At 39.5% G+C, this 17,005-nt stretch overlaps 1 protein-coding gene across 2 annotated transcripts in view; it reads right to left on the bottom strand.

The window, feature by feature from the left end:
• Nucleotides 1-539: 539 nt before the first annotated feature.
• LOC134192339 (transcription initiation factor TFIID subunit 1-like) overlaps nt 540-17,005 on the bottom strand; it is a 42,269-nt gene continuing 25,803 nt past the window's right edge. For both annotated transcript variants that reach the window (XM_062661068.1, XM_062661069.1), the window contains exons 28-42: nt 13,693-13,886; nt 13,514-13,610; nt 13,222-13,454; nt 12,700-12,752; nt 11,937-12,082; nt 11,789-11,881; nt 11,647-11,731; nt 11,521-11,588; nt 4,220-4,282; nt 4,100-4,156; nt 3,952-4,044; nt 3,804-3,888; nt 1,528-1,595; nt 1,336-1,474; nt 540-1,132 (exon numbers count right to left, since the gene is read on the bottom strand). In XM_062661068.1, coding sequence (XP_062517052.1) covers nt 828-1,132; nt 1,336-1,474; nt 1,528-1,595; nt 3,804-3,888; nt 3,952-4,044; nt 4,100-4,156; nt 4,220-4,282; nt 11,521-11,588; nt 11,647-11,731; nt 11,789-11,881; nt 11,937-12,082; nt 12,700-12,752; nt 13,222-13,454; nt 13,514-13,610; nt 13,693-13,886 — 1,779 coding nt within the window. In that variant the 3' untranslated portion in view covers nt 540-827. The remainder of the gene's footprint in view (nt 1,133-1,335; nt 1,475-1,527; nt 1,596-3,803; nt 3,889-3,951; nt 4,045-4,099; nt 4,157-4,219; nt 4,283-11,520; nt 11,589-11,646; nt 11,732-11,788; nt 11,882-11,936; nt 12,083-12,699; nt 12,753-13,221; nt 13,455-13,513; nt 13,611-13,692; nt 13,887-17,005) is intronic.

The raw sequence follows: 17,005 nt of genomic DNA, 5'->3' as shown, positions 1-17,005 counted from the left end.
TGTATTTGTTGTTGATGCTGTTGTTGTTGCATTGTCTGTATGGCTTGCTGATGTTGTATTTGTTGTTGATGCATTTGTTGTTGTAGTGTTTGTATGTGTTGTTGATGCTGGTAATCTAGGTGTGGCCGAACCTGTACCACTCTTTGGGTTGATGCACAATACCGTGGTACAGGTTCGTCGACATCGATTCCAGCCAACCCTCGCATAAGCTCACACCTGAAGTCTTTCTGCGTATACTGCCCTTTCCTCTTGAGAAGTGGATCTTGAGGATGTTCTTGTTGAAGGGCAGTAAACATGATGTAGCTGTTGAATACGGCTAAGTCAATCATGTGCAGAAAGATCTTCTTCCAGTACTTGAGGCTCTTGTGAAGGACTTCATAATATTTAATCATCTGGTCGGACTTATCAACTCCGCCCATGTGTATGTTGTAATCGCCAATAGCCTCAAGTCTGGAAATGGTTATATGTACACGTTCTAGAACCATACCCAGTCCTCTTGCCCACGTGCTAGTAATGCTGTAAATTATAAAGTTCAGCGATTAAATTAATTATTACTACGCTCGACAATTACATAGTGAGTGCAACAGAATTGAAGTCTACTGCATGGATCACAAAGTTAAATATATCAAATGGATGGTAGCCATAAGCTTGTTATAACCATCGTTTCAGTTTGTATTGCATGATGCACAATTCTGTCTATAGTACTTGCATGTTCTCCTAGTGTTAATTATGTATATGTACAAACTAAACAACCTAATACCATGCAGCCAAAGTACATACAGCTATGGAAACACCACATGCCAGCGTCACTGCAACTAGATTAGTGCCTAAACTGGAACAAAATCCTCATCTTTCACATCATCATCATCATCAGACATGACCTTGGGCTGAGCAGAAAAACCAAGTGAATCGTCATCATCGTCATCATCCTCATCATCGCTTGCTTCCAAGTCTTGCATCAGAATATGTGATGTCCGAAGTAACGGTTGTTGCTGCTCATGCTCAACATTCATACTGTCACCAAAGTTCTTATGCTGACCAAACATTGGAAGATCACCAGCATCAAATGCAGCCTCAGAAATCTCCAAAGAATGGCTAGTAGCTTGACTACCAATAGACGACAAGTCACCTCCTAAAAACAACAACCAGGTGACACACCAGTAAAGCATAAAAATTCTATCAAGTTGTCAGAGCAAATTCTAAAATTCCCTAAACCATTCCGTCTGCAAGTGAGCTGGTAACATTATGCAACTGTTTTTCTAGCACAACTATGTCGAGCAGCCACTCACTAGTCTACTGAAACAAGAACAATTAACTTGCAGTAAAAGTAAGCACCTGGTAAGTCTGGTTGTGAAAGGTAATTATCATCGCGATCAATGCTGTCACTGCGTGAGGGGACATCACCGGTGTTACTATCTGTTTCCTCTGGCAATAGTGAAATCTCCTCTTCAAGTCGTGTCAAATCTTCATCATACTGAGAAAGCAAATAATGGCAACTATCCAGTCACAAACAATGTAAGTGCATGCCTCAGCAAGAGCTTCTCTGCAAGTTGTAAGAACCTTCCTGCTGACGTCAGTAAATGCCGAGTTTTCTCCTGCATAAGACCACAATAAGGGACGTGCAACAAAAATGCTTCAATCAATTCTGAGATTTATCTGCCAGAAACTGGACATAAGCATAAAACATAATTTAGACAAATCAGCTAATACGCAAACAAAATTTTGACGGTCTCTTTTCACACATTTATATAAGTTGTTATAATGTACCATACTCATAATGTGATTAAGTCAAGTACAGACAACAGAAAATTGAGACCAAACTATATTAGCAAAATTCCCTATTTTCTCGTTTAGACATTACCACACAAGTAACTAACATTTAAGAACACACTCAAGCAAAACCAAACGTAATAAACAGCATATCTAAATAAACAAACCCCAAATACCAGCTTACAATTATTTAGATCAACTAAACAAGTCCATCAGTGTCATTTGACACAACCCATCTATATAACACAATCAGTTTAACTAGTTGCCAAAAACGTGTTTTGGATACTTAAGAAATGCTCTAAAGGCATGGTTCAGTCATTCGTTATAGAGTTTAATAAGCATAACATGTACAATACACACACAAAAAATAGACAAATGTTAAGCCCTCCACGTCTTTCGATGTCGACCTTTGCAGAGATAGCTCCCCCTGCCTCTAGAGACAGGGCCTCCATGCGCTACGTGGAGTCTTGGGGTCAGTGCTACAATCCACCTGGAGCTTAGCCAGAGTCATCCAGGGGCACTGACAATGGCGCAGCTCTGGGACTGGACACCAAGGCCCACACATACCATCTGCAGCATGATGTTGTTGCCAAGCCAGCGGTCTTGTCCACCCCAGTCAATGACCAGGTACTCATTTATACTCCTGAGTCGAGAGAAGCAAGTGCGGGTGAGTTGCTTGCTCAAGGAAACTGCGACAGTGTCGCCTCCACCAGAATCGAACCTTCAATCCTCATCACAAAATACAAGATCCCGGATGTCATCACCAACGCTCTACCATCTGCTCCACCGCGACACACACACACACACACACACACACACACACACACACACACACACACACACACACACACACCACACCACACCACACCACACCACACCACACCACACCACACACACTCGTCCTGCACTGACACAGCTACCGCAACATTGTCATACTTGCCTCCAGAAGCAACAAGTCTGATGGTGGAATAATGCAAGTTGTTAAAAATCTAAACATCTGTGAACTGTCAATCCTCCTTTACTTCGGAACCATTTGAAATAGTTTGAGCATTAGATTGCACCTTGTTCTTCCCTTATAGTCCTGGAGCACACCTCACACATCACATCCCTGACTGCCACCAGAGCATGTTACCCCATTCTCTCTCTCCAATGTTCCAAACCATCACGACACAATGTACTCCATCTTGCTCATGACTTCACAGAGTCATCATACCATTCCTCCTCTGATTTTACTTCAATGTCTTCAAAGTCTCTTCTCATCATATCTCTCCATCTCTTCTTTGGAACACATCTGGGACGAGGTTGAGGCAACCATCCAAATAAGGTTGATTTCGGTATTCTATGGTCTGGCATCCTTGCTAGGTGTCCCACCCATTCCAACCTTTTTCTTCACTTTCTCAGCTGCAGTCTACTCATCTTCCCTCCTCCTTCTCACTTCTGCCATTGTGAAGTGCTCAGACCACTGTTGCCTGTTGGAAATGCCCAAGATATTTCTAATGCATTGATAGTAAAAGGTGTTTGGCATCTTGTCTTGCTTTCTAAGAACGAACCAACATTCTGCTCCATAAAGCAGCATAAACATAACACACGCATTGCAGATTTCCCTCTTTGTTGTTGTCTTAGGGTGTTTATCAATAAAGACCGCCTTTTCAAAGTCACACACACACACACACACACACACACACACACACACACACACCATGCACCTATGTACATGCAAACCTTCACTCACTCATTCATTCATTCATACATGCACACAAGGAAAAAGTCTTCATGCGCTGCAGCAATTAGACCATTTACAAAAAAGCTACCACACAAAAAATGCCCAGATGCACAAACACAAGGATATACTAAGTCAAAAACTAGAGTAAACTCACACTAGCATTGTAAAGACTTGATAGACAAAGAAACAAAGACAATACATGTGGCAAGTAAAGATCACAAACAAAACAGATGATTACTATTTGTAAAGACATCACAACACTTCATGCTACATTCAATACTGAAGTTGTGTAACTATTGGCTCTCCTAACCATTATACAATGCAGAGTTGGTCTCAATAAGTTGGGCCTGTTCTATAAACTCCTCTCGAGTACGAAACAGATGATCTTGAACCAGCTATAAATACAGATTTTAACACATGATTCACAATAATGAACAGTTTTACAACTACCGTCTTACCCCTTTCAGAGTATCTAAATCCATAGCCTCTTTTACTATTGAATAATAATCAGCAACTTGCTTAGCATTCACGGGTTGGTGAAATAGTGTTGACTAAACAGCCACACAATAATCCAAAGAAATACAACAATTGTCAATATGCTCCTACATCTGGTACAGATTTCATTCTGTTGATCACTTGCTCCAGCAAGAAAGAGAAAGCAACCTGAACACAGTCAAAGCTAGCCTACTCAATTAGAATTACGCGTACTAAAACATCTTGGCAAACCTGAGGATCATCTCCTAGTAATGGATTTATTTCCCGCTCCAACTCACTTAGCTTGTCCTCGTTCTATATGAAAATATTCAATAATAGGAAAGTACCATTTGCAATAAAATATCCATTATTGGGTACCTAAGTGGTTAAGTAATTAGCAAAATTTGAGTTAATCAACATCTCTTTATCCAGACATCCTATTAACTTGTAAGCATTGCTTTACCATAAGTTGGCATACCATAGTGCACCAACAGTAAACTCCCTGCTGTATAAATTTATGAAGTCCAATCAACTGTTTTCTTAAACATACACTCATGTCAATCACACGTTAGATAGGTAGACAGATAGATAGATAGATTCAGTGTATAGATGGCACTGCTGTCTTGAGACATGCCAAATGTATCCTATAAAAGAAATTGTTCCTCGGTTATCGTGGTTACTTCACTTCCATTATCGTGGATTGAGAATACACTAGACAGTTTCGTCACCTGCTAGTTGAAGAAATGGGTTGGATTGGTCCACTCGGCTACAGTGGCAAGGCTATTCCTAAATTCAAATCGTAGATGTCTTGATTTACCAATACCATCTGTATCATTCATGAACCTACAGGCTCTAAAGACAGCTGCCTTAATTAATTAAGGCATTGGCCAACGCAAAAGTTGAAAGAGAAGCATTATGACGGCCTCTAGTTTCACAGCCGGTAAATGCCTCAAAGATCTAGAGATTCTCAGGTTCCCCTTATAGTTAGTGACAGACAAGCTAGAGAGGTCAAAAAACACATCAAGCTACAACATCAGACACATCTCAGGAACCACCTAACATCTTTACCAGCGCAAGGAAGAGCAGCATGCTGTGCTGACTTGGACACCACCACATGGTCAACTTCCACTAAAGAATTACCTGATGAGCAGTTTAAGTTTATAATGAATGCCATTGTGGATACTCTGCCCAGAAAGTTAACCTTCATCGGTGGAAGAGATGTGAAGTCAATCATTGTCCTCTTTGTGAACAAACACAGTCTCTAGGTCATGTTTTAAATGCATGCCCAGTATTGCTGAATTCAGGAATTCACAAGTCGAGACATGACAAGTCGTTAACAAGAATTGTTGATTTCATGAAACGTCATTTACCGCCTGACTACCAGATGATTGCTGATCTTCCTAACCAAACTTACATCTTTCCAATGGAAATAGCAGTAACTAACCTCCGCCCTGATATCATAGTATTATCAAGAAAGCTTGGCTGTTAGAACTGTCAGTAGTATTTGAACCGTCTTGTAAAAACACAAGATTACAGAATCGTTACAATGAGGTGTTGAAGATCGCTAATCAAAGGTATAGAACGAAGCTCCTTCACCTTCTGATTGGGTCTAGAGAATTGAGGAAACAAAAACGTCATTAGCAAGGCTATGCAAATCCAAGAAAATGGACCTTTTGAATCTGGTAATCTTGCTCATTAAAGAAGTGGTTGAAGCCTCCTATCTCTGTTGGATTGCAAAAAATCAGATAGAAAGAAAAGTACCATAATAGAAAACTCTATACGCTTTTTCTGCAAGCTAGTGTATGTGTTTGTGTCATCCTTTTGTCCTTTACAGGACTGATAATGTGCAAGAGATTCGAATCTTGTCATGACACTACCTGTAATAAGATGCTTTATTGCTATTGTTTTGGAACTTTCATGTATGGCAGTAACAGGATTGTATAGATATTGAATGACAATGTCTTCGGCAAATGACAGCCAATATATGGTATGTGTGTGTGAGTGCATGCGTGCACGCGCGTGCGTGTGTGTGTCTGTGTCTGCCCATCTTGTACCAAGACCTCCTAGCGTTTAGATGTTCACCTCAAACGTCCTGCTAAGTGTTCTATCCTTGGCTGTTCACTGCTTCAAGGTGAGGATTCTGCTCAATTAGACGTTACATCTTCATTGTTGTGTAGAACTTCTTCGCCTCTTCCTTCTGCAATTACTGTCACTTCACTTGCTGCTGAACAATGTCTAGTCCACCTCCTAGGCTGAAACTTCCTACTACCATTGAAGATTGGGAATCTTCCGGCAACCTCTTTGAAACTGATCTTGTTCTGAAAGTCTGTGGTGAGTATGCCATTGATGCTGGAAATCAATTTTGGTCAACCGCATTTTCCAGTACTTCAGCCAGAGATTCAGTCTTGTTTCGGCTGCTCGTAACATTAGAAAGGGCGAATCAAAATTCCACAGCAGCCAGGTCAAATAAAAAGCAGAAGCTAGGAAGGCTGTTCGATTAGTCAAAAGATCCGCAGATAGTGACAAGGAGGTTCTACTGTCTCTTGTTCGGTCTTTCAGAAAGTATGTTCAATTGATTCGCAAGCTGAAGAGTTTAGAACAAACAAGCAAACTTTCAGAGGTAATCAAAGTTTCAGCAACGTGAGATTTTGACCAACTTTAGGAAGCTTGCAAAAGGGATTTTCCATTCTGATCAGAGTCCTGTGCAGCCTTCTTTCAATCAATCATTGGCTTTTGATTACTTTAGTTCTGCCTACAGCTCCTCACCTCACAGTTCAGAATTCAGCTATCCAAAGTGGCTGATTTCTAGAGATCAACCAACTTTTTCTATGTCTCAGCCTGGCACTACCTATAAACATGTTTCTGACAAAATAAAGGGTGCTTGTTCAAATTCTTGTTCGTGTCCTCTTGACCAGATCAGCTCCCGAAATTTTTGCAACACTGTCCATCGCTGACTAAAGCTCTACTTCATTCATACAATCTATTTATTGCTCACGCCGCAGTTCTAAAAGTACAACAGGTCGCTGTCATAAAGCTGATTCCAAAGCCAGGTAAAACTATTGCCTCTGATTCATCTACCTTTTGTCCTATCGTTCTGATTTCAATGGTTGGGTAAGTTTTTACTTCACTTCTCAAGGACATCTGTTTTATCATCTCATCAGCAATGGCTTTCTTTCCACTTCAGTCCAAAAAGATTCATCAATCATGTCAGTGGCTGTCAAGAGCATCAATTTTCAAACTAGTGAAAGCAATTAAGGATGCTAAAGCACACCAAAAATACGAGAAGAATGCATTCGGAAGAGTTAACCACAAGTTAATTCAGTTTGCACTCTTGCACTACCATTGTAATGTAATGATAACTAGCCTGACATCTTCCTCCTACAGTGGTCTGCAAGCTATGGTTTCTAGTACAAACTGGTACACGCCTTGTTCTCCATGTCAAGTCGGAGTCTTTCAGGGAAATCCCATGTCGGTGGCCATTTTTGACATGCCAGGTTTTCAAATCTTTATGCAGATGATCTGGAATCGCCAGCACCCACTTGTTCTTATCAATTCTTTTCTGTGAGCCATAACATTTTCTTGTCCAGCTTTGCTGGTGCTGCCATTGCAACAAAGGGCAAAAAGGAAGCTATTCTGGCCTGTGAGAAAACTGACCATTTCTTGAACTGGTCGGGTTTAGCAGTCAATGCCAGTAAATGCACCACTCTCTCAAGTCGGAGGCAATCTCATCCAATTGTGTTCAACCTAGAAAGTTGTTTGCAGGGGCAAAGGATTCCATTCTTATCCAACAAGCAGATCTACAGGTATTTAGGTCTTCCCTTTTTTTTCTGATCTGTCACCACATGAGATCAAACGTCAGTCGTTACAGATGTCTACAAATCTTTTGGCCAAAGCAGACAAAACTGTGATTACTCGTTCAGCTCCACAAGGAAGCCATACTCCCCACCTATCGTGGCTGTTGAGTATTGTGTCAATCAGCCTCTACTGGATAGCACAAAATCTCGACAACTTGGCAACCAAATTTATTTAAAAATGGGTGGGTCTTGCACACTCTGCTGCTGTTTCACATCTTCTCCTGAGCTCTAAACATGGTGGCCTCCACCTACCTAAGCCTTCAGAGGTCTTCCAGAGCCTTCAGTCATGCCATCTTCTACGGTTTACCAGCTCTAATGATCAGTACTTGAAGGCTCTTGCTGTTGCAAGAATCGACAAAATCCAAGTTGAGGTGCATCAAAAAGTTATCAGCAGAGGCCAACAGTCGTCATCATCTTTCTCACTGTACCTCTCTTCCTGTTCAAGAAAAAAACAACACGTTTTTGGATGTTGAAACCAAACACTGGGCTCTTTCCTTGAACAATCTACCCGACAAGCTACCTACAACAGCCATAAATTTGAACCTCTAGAAGAAATCAGTTCGAATCAGTGCTTTCTTTGTCAACAGCTAGTCTCTTTGCCATGTCTTAAATGCTTGCCCTGTTCTGCTCAACTGTGGTCTTTACAAACAGAGACACGATGACGTACTGAAGTTGGTTACATCTGAGACCTAATTTTCCTCGCGGTCTTCCTGGCTGGAGTTACAGACTTCCTGAAACCATAGCCACAAATACTTTCCGTCCAGATATCGCCATTTGGAATGATTCTCTGAATGCATCATGGTTCCTTGAGCTCTCCATTCGCTTTGAATATGTGGTTGAAACACTAAAAGCAAGAAGAGTGTCACTACGCCCAGCTCTAACATGATGCCAACATAAATTTTAAGACCAAACTTCTGCATCTAATGGTTGGTTCCAGGAGTCTAATCTTCCCAAAAACAAGAAGATCGTTAGATAAACTTTGCAAGCTGCGGAAGAACGAGTTAGATGCTCTCTTTGCCCAAATTGTCAACTTGGTCATTACATCCTCCTTCTGTTGTTGGACAATGCAAAAAACCATATCTGTACTGTCTAGATTAAACGTGTTGTTTGGTCCACTTACTGCATGTATTGTATTTTCTCGTTTAGCTGTTCCGTGTTTGTTGTTTGCTCTTGGCTAGAGCACGTTTACTGCAGGATCCTCTAATCCTGTCGTAGTAACGCTAGCTGTTGGGCGCTTACAGTGATATATCTATGATATATTTCAGAAAGGATCTCGCATAGGTAGATTGTTTTATTCTTAATATAAAATATCTCCTTGTACATGTACAATATACAAAGAGTAAAAAGAGGCTTACTAGACTAAATAGATAGATAGATAGATTTTTATTGGATATCACGTAAATTTTCTAGTACAAAGCCATCAGATAGATACAGTAAACTACATGAAACGTCAGCTAAAACTCTAGCCCGAGTTCATCAACTAAAAAAGAACCACTTTGTACAATGTTCAATTTTTCATGATCACAAGAGCATTGAGTTTCTGCAGTGTAACAAAAAACCGACGTCTCCAGTAGGTCTTGAAGTCAGCAGAGTTGTTCTTTCCTTCTTTGTCTTTAGACTTAAGTAACAAAGTGTTCGATAGATAGATAGATTATTTATTGGACATCAAATTTTCTGGTACAATGACGTTAGATAGATATCGCAAACTACATAAAATGTCAGCTAAAACTCTAACTCAAACTGTAACTTAAGTAATTAATGTAGGCACACCTGAATAGATAGATTATACTTCAATAAACTTTACTATAGCCATCATATGACTAAAACTATCTAAAAAATGAAAGCAGGTCTGAATACTAAAATGTTCAGATACAGAATCAATAAAATCCAATGTATTCTTATTAGAAGTTGATCTATCTTTCTAAGAACAATTCTTGCATTACATTTCTGCAACATTGTTGCAATTCGTCTCCTTCAGTATTTCCTGAAATCCACGTCATTGACTTGTCTGTCTTCATTTCTCAATCATTATGACAAGACACCAAGCTAGTCGTCCGCCTCTTTACCCCAGACTCATTATGTTAAAAACCAAGAAAGTGAAAGAGGATTTGAAGCCCAATGTACAGACTAGCTGTTCATACTTGCTTATCTTGGCATTTTCTCATTTAGCAGCAGCATAGCCTGGTTTGATAGCAGCTGTGTTAATGACTTCCTGAGCTCAAAGGTGAGTCAAAGACATATAGTTATATTTATCCAAGAAAGCCTATCAGCCAAAGCTGGTCTTCCTACGGTTGCTGTTATAGGTTTATCAGCAGCTGTGTCAATGACTTCTTGAGCCCAAAGGTGAGCCAAAGACAAATAGTTACATTTATCCAGGAAAGCCCTAGCAGCCAAAGCTGGTCTTCCTAGGGTTCCTGTTATAAGGTTTATAAATACATAGAATACAAAAAACAAATCTAAAAAATAGCTCTACAAGGTCAAGTTCTAAACAGATTTTGAACACATACAACGATGGCGAATGATGAAAAGCAGAAAATGTATTGTTTCATAATTGTGCACTTATGAACAAACAACTTTGAAACATGCGCTTTGTGGTCTTGGTAAATGGCTATTGTCCTCGTATCTGTGAGTGACTTTGAACTCCCACTTCTTTGTTAGATCTTAAAACGCTTAGAAATAGGGGTGGCGCTAGTTTCTTCATAATCTTAAAGCAAGTTTGCTTCCTTGATAATCTGTTCTTACTTGTAAACGCCTCCACTTTACATCTTCAAGTATGAGCATGATGAGAGAAACCAAACTTAGCACTGAATGTCACTCTCATAGAATAGTTGAAACTGTATCTTTGGTTTCATATTCTCTGAAGCAATATCCCATACTACACTACAATGTTCCGATAAAGAATTTTCCACTAATAAAATGTTGCTTGAGGCTCCTCGAAATAAACTTCGAAGATGACAAAACTCTGCAAACCTGCATAGGCTTTGCAGTACAACCAAACAATATAATCATCCCATGAAAGCTGATTGTCAATCATAACTCCACGATATTTGCAACACCTTGATCGTTTAATTCTCTGTCCAGTTTATTAATATTCATCAACTTGTGCACATTTTTCATGCATGCGTCCATTGCCAGTTGAAGTTCACAGGATGTCTTAGCTGTAAGTTTACACTCAACTTGGGTATCATCAGCATACATTGTGACTGTTCCATAAGGCACAGTTTAGATGGAACGTCATTTAATATATATATTGCAAACAGTAAGCTCATCTGGATCCTTGAAGAACACCGTTTTGAATAGATCTAAAATTTGGAGATTGATTCCTTAACTAGACATGCTGTTTCCTATTCATTAGAGACTCGGGGAACCAATGAAGGCTTCTGTTGCCACATTCAACAGTAGACAATTGTGTTATTATACTATAAAATACTGTGCAGAAAACTGCTGGACTGACACGTTTATCTAATGGCCAGATAATTGTACAATATAGACAACAACTTGAAGAGTAGAGACATGGGTTGGAGAGATAATTGCAGTCCATTTCAGATCACCTAACTACATCAGGCAATCACTCTTGCTTCTAATAAATTCTTACAACGTTACACATTCACAAAGCAGTCACAATTGTGTTTATACAAATCCAATTACATGCTCAAGACAAACAATAAAAGAAGACTGTGTATGCAAAAGATGACTGACCTCCTCAAATTCCTTTTTACATACATTCAACATCTGCTGTGCAATTTCTGTTAGTCTGTGATTCAGTCCTAATATCAGAAATGACTTCACATCTAAAGCAAATTCAATAGCCAATATTAAGCATACCATTGTACAGAACAGAATTAGAAACAATAAGCTGAACGTGTTCTTGAAATTCAGCTCGGCTGTGATAAATACGCTCTCGAATGTTCTATTTGAAGAATACAATACACATTTACTTCACTAAAACTCAACAAAAAAAGCTCACATCGCGAATCCTTTGCAAATCCATTGGACGTAGCACTATGTTATAGTAGTCAGGAACAAGCTTGGCAGAAACAGCCATATGGAAGGGATAAGACTATGAAAACTAAGTCATCTAGACATCAAGACAGAAACATCCTGCACTTAGCCACCTCAGGAAGAGCTTTCAGTTGATTCAGAATGTTCTCCAAAATTCCACTGAGAGCAACATCAGGCGACACCCGACGTCTCTGTGCTCCTTTGTGACGACGTTGTAAATAGTCACAGTGCATTCCAGTACCTCTCCGTCGTCGCCGAACTAATACAATACAATATTGACAGTAATACCTGATTACCTCCATTATTGAAACAGCTCAAAATATTTGCAAACTGGTGTAAAGCTTGAACACTAGTATAATGCTTAACAATTGACATTGATTACAAAACTTGTTTTGAAACAAAGTAGGAAATCTACCACTATCATGTCAATAAATAGAATCACAGTTTTTATGATATCTATCAATTGCTTCCTACAGCATTTTAGTTCACTAACAAGTAGAATAAGAACAACGAGAAACAATTTATACTTTTCCACGTAATTGCAGTTAGCTAAAATACATTGTAGTTCAATTTATGCAATAGTTCATCTAAATTTAATAGGTGCTTGTTCATCAGAGTTGTGATAAAATAAGTTTCTCTAATTTGTCCCTGCAGTAAAGCTTGTCAGTAATTTCAAATTAGTCAATAAACTATATAGTTACCAATTACATTAAAATCATACCTCACAATTTCCAATGCCTGACTTCAATTATGTAATATTTATACAGTACAAAACAACCGTTCTAAAACAACCATTCTAAAACAATCTCTCCAGACTACTGTCATGTAGTAGTAACAGTGAGTGTTGATTAGTCCAAAATAACTGACTACCCTTACCTGCATCACGTGGAAATTTCAACAACAATGAACGTCTTCTCACACTTTCAGCCCTGAACAGTATTATTAATCAAGCAAGTGAAACAATGAACAAAAAGGTACATGTCAACAAAACATGTTTCAAGAAAGGTGCTTTTCATCATATGTTTTAATTAACAAACATCTGAATGAAACATCCAGAGCAAAACACAACAAACATTAACTCCATACTGTACAAGGCAACACAAATCTTACATTTGTACAAAACTTAGAAGCTTATGCTCTAGAAAAATTCTAACATCTACACAACCACTAAATCAAACACTACACACACTGTATATTACATATGAAACATACACACACACACACACACACACACACACACACACACACACACACACACACACACACACACACACACACACACACATGCACGCACGCACAGTTTCACCAAAATTTACAAGCTAATAATATCACATAGCACATAACACAGGAATGTCTAGTTTTGTCCAAAAATCTGTATTACAAAACGCTACAACCAACCTGTCAACAAATGCTTTCCCAAAGGAAATCTTCGTTCCCTCCACTTTCACTTGAAAGTCATCATGAACAAGCTCAGACTCCTCAGCAGCCTGCTGCTCTTCTGTCATAGCCGGTGTGACAGCAACAGCCGGAACTTGCTCTGCTAATGGAGCTACTGATGCAGGAGCTTTGTACTTAGGACAGTTCTTATTCGTTTTCATGTGGCCAACTTGACCACATGCACTGCATTTCATCTATGAATACAAAAGCCACTACAACTCTAAGCAGATATACAACCATCGTCACTACTTACAGTCAGCTGAGGTTTTACTCTTTCTTTCTTGGGTTTCGCAGGTTTCGTTTTCTCTCGTTCTTGTGTTCGTTTTATTCTCCGAAGCTGTTCTTGAAGCCTAGTACAGTAACAATATCACAATACTAATTAATGGTAATATACAAAGGTCCTGCAATTTGACTAAACAGTTTAAACCTCACCGTCGCTTCTCTCTTTTCATCTCTTCACGATGTTGGTCATCTTGGCTAGCAAAGTGTGCCTTAAAGTTTTTGTCTTTAGTTGATGCAATCTTCACGTATGCATCAATGACAGCAGCTTTCTTCACTACTTCACGACGTGTAAATTCATGACCATCCTCTGAGAAAGTACGATAAATTATCAGACGGCGAGATCCCTGCACAAATAAATAATTGTTGCACAAACATTGTTATAACATTTTACTTGTTACAATAAGCATACTGTTCAGTAAACTAACAATTTACAAGTGCCACAAACTAGCACAACAAGAAACTTGTTTGTATCTGCTTCAGGGTTAAAAAATTAATTAAATTTTGGTTGTAATGTAATTTGTGATTTGCAGAACTGAAGCTGACAAATGCAAATCATTACATTAATATCAATAATTTGAGGCTCACATTTCTTGGGACAAGTTGACAGGAATTACTAGTACCTTGTGCTTAAACTAGAATCATCTTCTACTCACCTAAATAAACAGTTTTCATCCCTATAAACTGATACAGGAGCAAAGTTAGACGGTAGATTTCAAGGCAATGACTTCTCTACAGCATTGCCTTGTTCACATCCACCTTCATGCAAGCAATACTGCACAAGTCCAGAAGCTCTTATGCATAGGTACAGAAGCTGAGTCAGCATGTATATTGATCACACATTTCACGTTAGCCTTTAGTTGACAAAGCCATAACAATGCAGTAGTCAAAACTATTTCACAAAAGCAACAAAAAAGGAAAATTAAGACATAATTAGCTTCAAGTTTCAGATGATAACATACAATTAACCTCTATGTTTCATATTAACATTTGCCAAGCTCCTTGCTGTCAAACTACAACTTTTACAATGCAAAGTACATCAACAGTTACAATTTAAGTTGTCAAATGACAAGTTGAGAACCAATTTCGATCCAAGCTGATAGCATTTTACTAATAAAACAATGTAATGAAAGCATTGTGGATATCAAATATCAGAGTAACAAGCAACAAGAAAGGCATAACTCATTCTTGACATCACTGAAAGACATTAAGACCATTACTGGTATATGTTATGAATGAATTATAGTTGACTAAACATCAGGGTGGCCAACTTGCACTATGGTGCCACCTGTGGTACCAGAGGCTGGTCCTGGACACCAAGCAAGCAAAAATTTGGCACCAAGGCTTGAAGTCACTCAAGCAAATGGTGACGTCATGACTGTGACTGAAGAGAAGTGATTCCATGAACACAAGGCATCAATATGCTAGATACATAAGTATGTATGTATGTATGTATGTACATACGTCCGTACGTCCGTATGTATGTATGTATGTATGTATGTATGTATGTATGTATGTATGTATGTATGTGGCTCAATTGGTTAGAGTGTGCAGTTGGAGATTGGCAACATCCGGGGCCTTCGGGTCAGAGTTCGAGTGCGGGAGCACCAAATACATAAATTCCCTTGGGCAAGGAACTAACATACAATTGCCTCACTCTCCGGAGTGTCAGTTCTGTCTAGCAAGCGTGAAATGTGAAGTATGAAGTGTGAAGTGCAGTGAGTGGGACATACCTGGTGACATGATGGAGTGACTGTTGGGGCAGCAGCAGCGGCAGTGGGGGCGGCAGCAGCAGCAGCAGTGGCGGCGGCAGCAGCAGTGGCAGCAGCAGCAGCAGCGGCGGCAGCAGCGGCGGCAGCAGCGGCGGCGGCGGCAGCAGCAGCACTCCCAGGCGGCAAAGATGGGGAAAGAACATGATGACATTAGTAACTGAATTTAGATTGTACTTGCAGTATCGAACCTGGGCCTTAAGGGCTCTTGTAGGTACGTATGTACAAAAAAAATGTATGTATTGCGAGGCTCGGAGGATGTCACGAGGTTTTGGTAATTCCGCCAACCTTCCTCATGCAGAGCAAATTCCAAGTTATTTTGAAGAACTTTGGCGACAGAAAGGTATATTAACCTACAGGCTACGTAGATTGCGAGCCTAATTGATCGGAAGACTAACAACAATCAAGAAGAAGAAAGAATGGCAGCCAAGTTGCAGAGGCCTTTGTCAGTCAGATTGGTTGCAGAAGACATAGTGAAGGCTTTATTTAAGCAACTGCCCAAAGAGTGTATCATGCGTGTGTCCGACAATAACTGAATCGGGGCAGATTACCTTGCTGAATCGGGGCAGATTACCTTGCTGAATGAAGAAGTCAAAGAGTTGGTACTGACAGGTCTGATAGCTAGTGAATAATGTTCTGGAAATAATGCCACTACAAGATCCACCAGCTTTTGTCTCAGTCCAAATGCCCTTTGAAATGGCAAATAGTGTCATTATCTAAAGAATAGCAGAAAACCATCAAGTTGGAAAAATTACAAGGTGTCCATATTCCTTTGCACGACATGTGGAAACGGGAGTGAGAGTATACAAAGTACAAAATCCAAGAGGAAATTTTTCTGAGCGCATAATTTATGGAAGATACAATTTGCTGGACAACCTCCAACATGTTACAGATGTGAAAGCACCACTCGTATGATATGATAAAAGACTGTCAACAAAACATGATAAGAATCCTGAAGACCAGCGTAATGAGAATCATGACCATGATCTTGACAAAAACCACGATGTAGAAATGCAGCAAGAAAACAAAGAAGAGAATGTAAAAGAACAGGGAAGTCAAACAGCAACAGAAATGGAACAATCAAAACAGAATCCTGAAAGTACAAAGACAATGTGGAACCTCTACAAGAGATGACAGGTTTAACAATGGAAACCACCAATCAATCACAACCAGAAACAGACAACCAAAGAGTAAGAGACACATCAGTAACAAACACGTTACCTGAAACAAAAGTGTGCACAATCCAATCCAACAGAAAGCACAGCAGATCACAAGCAACAGTCTAAAGGCTGGTCTGAGATTAAAGTATTAGACAAGAAAGAAGAGGAAACGGAAGGAAGACTGAACATGACGCTCCAACAAAATCATAAAACATTGCAATCACCTGACAGAAAAACAGAATCACCATCCAGATCTAGAACACAATCTACATCACCGGTCATCAGCAGAAGAGCAAACGTTGAAAGGGGCACACAAAGCGCCCTGAGAAAAACTACACGTTTTTCTTTTAATCGCCTGGGTCTACATTTGTAACGGAACAGACAGCGCATATCGAAGATGCACATCAAATCCATTGAGTTTAAAGAAACCCTATTAATAATTTTTAATAATGGATAAAGCTATTGGAGACTGTTTGCAAAAAGACGGAGTTGTAACTATGTAATTTGACAATGGTATCTAGCCTTACGTATGATTGC

The sequence above is a fragment of the Corticium candelabrum genome, chromosome 16 (assembly GCF_963422355.1).
Source record: "Corticium candelabrum chromosome 16, ooCorCand1.1, whole genome shotgun sequence".
NCBI classification, from domain to species: domain Eukaryota; kingdom Metazoa; phylum Porifera; class Homoscleromorpha; order Homosclerophorida; family Plakinidae; genus Corticium; species Corticium candelabrum.
The sequence above is the reverse complement of the archived record's forward strand: the minus strand, read 5'-3'. Positions and strand labels throughout refer to the sequence as shown.